Source organism: Drosophila rhopaloa, unplaced genomic scaffold (genome assembly GCF_018152115.1).
Source record: "Drosophila rhopaloa isolate 14029-0021.01 unplaced genomic scaffold, ASM1815211v1 contig_3, whole genome shotgun sequence".
In the NCBI taxonomy this organism is placed as follows: domain Eukaryota; kingdom Metazoa; phylum Arthropoda; class Insecta; order Diptera; family Drosophilidae; genus Drosophila; species Drosophila rhopaloa.
This window is the reverse complement of record NW_025335123.1, coordinates 14,477,322-14,482,607: the sequence shown is the minus strand read 5'-3', so window position 1 is coordinate 14,482,607 and position 5,286 is coordinate 14,477,322. Positions and strand designations below refer to the sequence as shown.

Sequence of the window (5,286 nt, the reverse complement as noted above, 5' to 3'; positions counted from 1 at the left end):
GACCCCAAGATCATATGAATGGGATTCGAACTGGAAATTCCCAGAAACCCTATATGCCCCTGCAGTCCATGAGGTATTAAATAAAATGTGAAAAAAGGGGCAAAAATGTGCGAAAATTTCGCAGGGCATGACTGGGCTGAAAATGTGAGGGGAGGGGGGGGAATTTCGCGATTGCGATTGTGAGTGCGAGTGAGTGTGATGAAGTAAGAGGTTCGCAAGTGGGGAGGCGACATTTTGTGCGGTTTCGCGTGCCACTGGGAAGTTGAACGTGCTCGGCTAATGCTGATGCTGATGCTCCTTCTCCAGCTCCAGCTCCTGATCCTGATCCTGGTCCTGGTCCCTATGCTGGCTGCTCCTCCTCTTGCACATCTGGCACTGCCAAGGCCAGAGGGCTGTGGGCGGTGGGCGTGGCATGCCGCCGCTGAAAATGAAAAACTGCTGCGGATTACGTGGTGGTAGAAAACTTTTTGACGCTTGATTTTCATGCTGATTGTAATCCTTGTGTAAGAGCATTTTCCAGCCTGATCAAGAACGGAACTACGGAACTAAATATGTCAGAGGGGGCGTGGCCACTCATCGCTCGCTGCAAGTTGGTCAAAACTGGACCGGAATAATGCTAGTAACTTGATATGGGCCGAGTTGTGGCCTCTGGACATGTGAACTGAATGCTGCGGCCAAATGAACTTTCCAGCTGCAACAGTGTTGCCAACTTTGGCCCAGTCGAGGATTATAAATATCTGAAAATGGTTTGGACTATTTTGAAGTAGCGTACGAATGGCATTCATTGCTCTTTGGATGGATGTTTTTGGTCGCTTTAAATGCTTACAAAAATTTTAAAGGCTTCCGACTGTTTTTTCTGTTTTGCCAAGCGGCGAAAATAGCCAATATAAAGTGGAGTACAATTTTTTTTACCTTTAGATATCCGAAAAAACAAAATTTCCAACAAAGCCCCATTTACAGAATAAAAATATCAGGAAAAAAAAAGTTTCGAAAAAAAATCAAAAATCAATTGGCATTTACAGCTAAAAATTTTTTGTTACGGCCAATTTTCAGAAAAAATTATATATCCAAATCATTTTTAAATCGGTAGATTAGGTCTTCAGGTGCACAAAACATTCATTCTGAACCGAATGATGGGGTGTTGTAATAAACATTATAATTTTGGAATTTTGTAATTTAACTCCAAGATCGAAATCACATTTTCATCCCTCTATTTATATTTTGTGACTTATTTTAACATTTTATTATTAGGAAGTCTAATTATTTGATGTTAAAGTACTTTAATTAATTGACAAACTTTAAAACAGCCAAGCTGAATGCTCTGATCCCCCGAAAAACAATTCCGATGTGAACAGTGGATTGCGGCTGCATCCGATGTTTCGCTGTAAATTCAGCATCAGCTAACGAGCCTCTTTGTTGCCTTGGGTTTTTGCCCACGGCGCTGATTTCCCCGAATATTTCCATTCGGACCCAGTATTTCACCCCCCCCCACGCCACGGGTAAGCGTATTTAACATTTTTGATGTGGGCCCTTGGCCGCCGAAAGGGAAGGCGAAACTAATTTATTTCCATTAGTCGACGACGTCGGCCACGTGAAATATTTCCGCTAATTGGCATTTGGCAGGCCACGCAGCAGGATCCGAAATACTGCTATGCTGGAGTCCTGGAGTCCTGGACTCCTGGATTCCACCCCCCTACCCCCTCCCCCCCCGCAACCCGAACATTCTGTAATTAATCATTTTCTGATTTGGCATTGGGTCCTGCACAGAGGCTACCGCATTTTTCCGGCCATTTGGCGTCGTGGGCCTCGCATTTTACGCGCCGTTAAAGTCTAATCGAAAAAGTATTTTTGTGGCCAATGAAAATTCCAATAACGAAATGCCAGCCACAACAAACTTCTTGACTTTTTTATGCCCCGCAGCCGGGGAAGTTTTTCGCGACCCCACCTGCACCTGTAGACTTTGGCTTGATTAGTGAGGTGGTGGTGGTGGTGGTGGCGTCTCCCGGATCCCGACTTTGATGCAACTGGAGGGAGGAGGGGAAGAGGGAGCCGTGGAAAGCCTGCACTTGACGGACACCATGTCCATCGCCCATCACCCATCACCCATCGTCAAATTGTCTGGCTGAACTTTCGCAATGTGTTGCGTTGTGGCCATTCGCAGGAAACAGGAAAACTTTTCCCTCTAATGCGCAATTAAGCAAAAATTCCAAGCATGATGGGCGGAATATTGTGGATCATCACCTGAACGGCGAGTCGCCAGGACCCTCGGTCAAAATGCTCAAAATTGACAGCTGCAGGAATGAGATGGGATCAAAGGACCTTTGGAACTTTAATTGCATGGTCAGTGGCAGATTAGCAAGCGATTTAAGTTAACAAATACTGGGGCATACGGCAAATTTTATTTATTAATCAATATTTAAACACTATAATTATTCCATTTATCCACGATTCATTTATAAGTCTAATAAATTTACCCAAGATATTTATATTAATACAACATTTCTGCTTTAAAGGTTATCCTTTCCTACCATTTGCTATTTATTTATTTTCATTTTATAAACCAAACTTTTTTAGGTGACAATATTTACATAAAGTTTTAGTTTTTTGTTAGTAAGCGTACAAATTGTTCTCGTTCATTAAAATTTGAGGGCAACTGTGGTTCAGACTTTCTTATTAACTTAATTTTAATGAAACCTCTTACCTTTCATTTGCTTAAAAAGGAAACAATTCCGGTCAAGAGCCCGTAATAATAGTTGCTTAAAATACCCATTTATTGTTGCACAAGAGTACTAAGTCACAAATTTCAACGAAACAAACAGAGAACAATTTCACTTTCCCAGTTAGTTTAGCAACTCCAAATCTCTAGCCATGAAAATTTTATCTGTTTGACAACACAAAAAAAAAAATAACACCAAAACACCATAACAGCACAGTTCACAGGTTTAACCCAGTCCCAACCACAAAATACACACGGAGCAAATCTAGCCGGGATAATCCGAGCACACACTCAAAATGGGCGCCACGTTGGCCGGTGAAACGCGTGCCGCCGGGGAGGGGGTGAGGGGGTGGCAAGGCCGACAGGGCGTCGGGCGGCGCAGGAACCCCCCCACCGCAACAGGACTCCACGGCCCCAAAAACGGAGAGGTCGGAGAAGGAGCCACCAAGGCAACCTGAACAACCGGAAAATCAGAACCAGCAGCAGGAACATCCGCAACCGAAACTCGTGTCCAGGGAATCACCCAAACTGGTGAGGCGCCGATCGAGATCGGGCTTTAACATGACCGAGGATATTCAGCGATTGTAAGTACCCCAGCTGACATTTAATAAACAAGCTAAAACAAATTCAAAAGTAATATGAGTTCTTTAATTGACGGTCACACTTTAAAAAACATACACCAATAATAATTATATGTTTATTCCTAAGCATTTTATATAACAATAATAATTATTGCTTAAGAGGAGTTAAATCCAAACAATTGTTTTTACTCTTCCAATATTTAAAACAAGTGTAAATAGCTTTTTTCAAAAGAAAATATAGTGCTGAGCTAAACCACACAGTATTTAATGTCACATAAACAGAATTTTATAATCTTTTGAACCAAGTGGGGAAACAAAATCTTCGTGGCCTTCTGCTCAATTCAGCTTAATTGGGATATGCATCTGCAACGTGAATAAATTTCACCTTAACTAACCACCCTCTTCCGTTTTTCCTTTCAGGTCAAATTACAATAGTTTGAACAGGGAAAATTATGAGTTACCAACTGCAATTATTTATAGGCACAAAGTAAAAAGCAATAACGGAATAAAAACTACACAACCTTCTAAAAAAGGTATGGTAATGGGAAGTGTATCATATTTTCAGTTAAGTGGGAGAAGAAACACTTAGTGACCTTCACTTTAATTGATGCATCTAAAAAGAGAATAATTATACTTGTTACTTGTAGAGAAATAGGGAATATTGTATTCGTTGAAGAGTAAGTAACAGGTGGAAGGAAATTCTATAGTTAAGTTGATAAAGCCATTGTCTGTCTGTCCGAAATGATAGAGAACTATTTATACGACCAATTTGAATTATAATTAAATTATATTTTGAAGTTATTAAGTAATTAAGCTTAACATTTGCCATAACATCAGTGCTAGTATGATTGTAACATCGCCGTGCTAAAGCGCCATCTGTTGGTGGTATTAATGGATAATATGATATTTGACACTCGACTAAAGCGTACCTTCTTGCTTTATTCTTTTAATAATTTTTGAATCTATTGCAGGCCCACGGAGGCCATCTTCGCGGAGTTCGACCGTCTGCTGCTGCAGGCGGAAGGTCAACTGAAGGAGGTGGTGGAGCCACCCTGCGCGGACGTGGCCGCCCGGCTGCAGAACTGCCTCCAGGCGCACCGCCAGCGGGCCTGCGACTGCTTCCCGGCGATGGAGCAGTACCGCCACTGCGTGGTGCGGGCCACCCAGGATCGCGTGGATGACATGGCGGACAATGAGCCACCGATGATGCCGGTGGCGCCACCCCAGTCGATACCCCGTCCCGCTGGGCCGCCATCGAGCCAGCGCTCCAATCGCAGATGGTGGAAGTTCTGGACCTGGTTCCGCTAGTACCCCAGTCCCCCAATCCCCCAGCTTGGATCCTCCCATTCGTTGTCCGTTCTCAACCCAACAGCAGTAGTTCATGGGTGAACTATACCCAATCAAAATAAAGAAATGCCTTTATTATTGAATCCACTTTTGCTTGTTTCTTGGGGAGGAAGTGCAGCTAAAAATATGTCTATTTTCACAGTGCTTGCTCGGGAAATTGATATGACTCCAATTAGTCTGAGACCTTGGAAAATTGCACTTTTAATTGCAGCAGAATTTTGTAAGTAATAGTTCTATTTTATTAAATTTGCCTTTCAAATAAGTTGATATCAATAAGATTCAAATATGTTAAGCTGGAAGATACATTTTTAGGGTGTCCCAATATGAATATTGGAGAAACCTCAATCACTTGTTTCCTAAATACAGCATTCATTTACATTACCTCACCTAAAGAGCAGCATTCAAGTTAATGAAATCTTTTTCAGAACTATAAATTCGAAATAAAAAGATTTTGTAAGCAAAAAAAATGCAATTTGAGAGCAAAAGAAATTCCTCAAGGCGATCCAAAAACGGATTACGTATCCGGTTCCAATAAGTGTTACAGCCATTGTGTAGTGAAACTTCAGTATGCACTGAAAAATGAAGTTTGTGTGGAAAACAGAATCATAATCAGTTTCAGCCATGCCCTACATGCTTATATTG

At 41.9% G+C, this 5,286-nt stretch overlaps 1 protein-coding gene across 2 annotated transcripts; it reads left to right on the top strand.

Moving 5' to 3' along the window:
* Window positions 1-2,863: 2,863 nt before the first annotated feature.
* Window positions 2,864-4,702, top strand: LOC108040492. Of its 2 annotated transcripts, XM_017117979.2 has the most exons (3): window positions 2,864-3,300; window positions 3,718-3,830; window positions 4,269-4,371. In XM_017117979.2, exons 1-3 carry the CDS (start codon window positions 3,278-3,280, stop codon window positions 4,328-4,330), a joined length of 198 nt encoding a protein of 65 aa, XP_016973468.2. In that variant the 5' UTR covers window positions 2,864-3,277; the 3' UTR covers window positions 4,331-4,371. The 2 variants fall into 2 exon arrangements, with proteins under 2 accessions (XP_016973468.2, XP_016973467.2); XM_017117978.2 differs by lacking the exon at window positions 3,718-3,830 and having other exon boundaries at window positions 4,269-4,702.
* The last annotated feature ends 584 nt before the right edge of the window (window positions 4,703-5,286 follow it).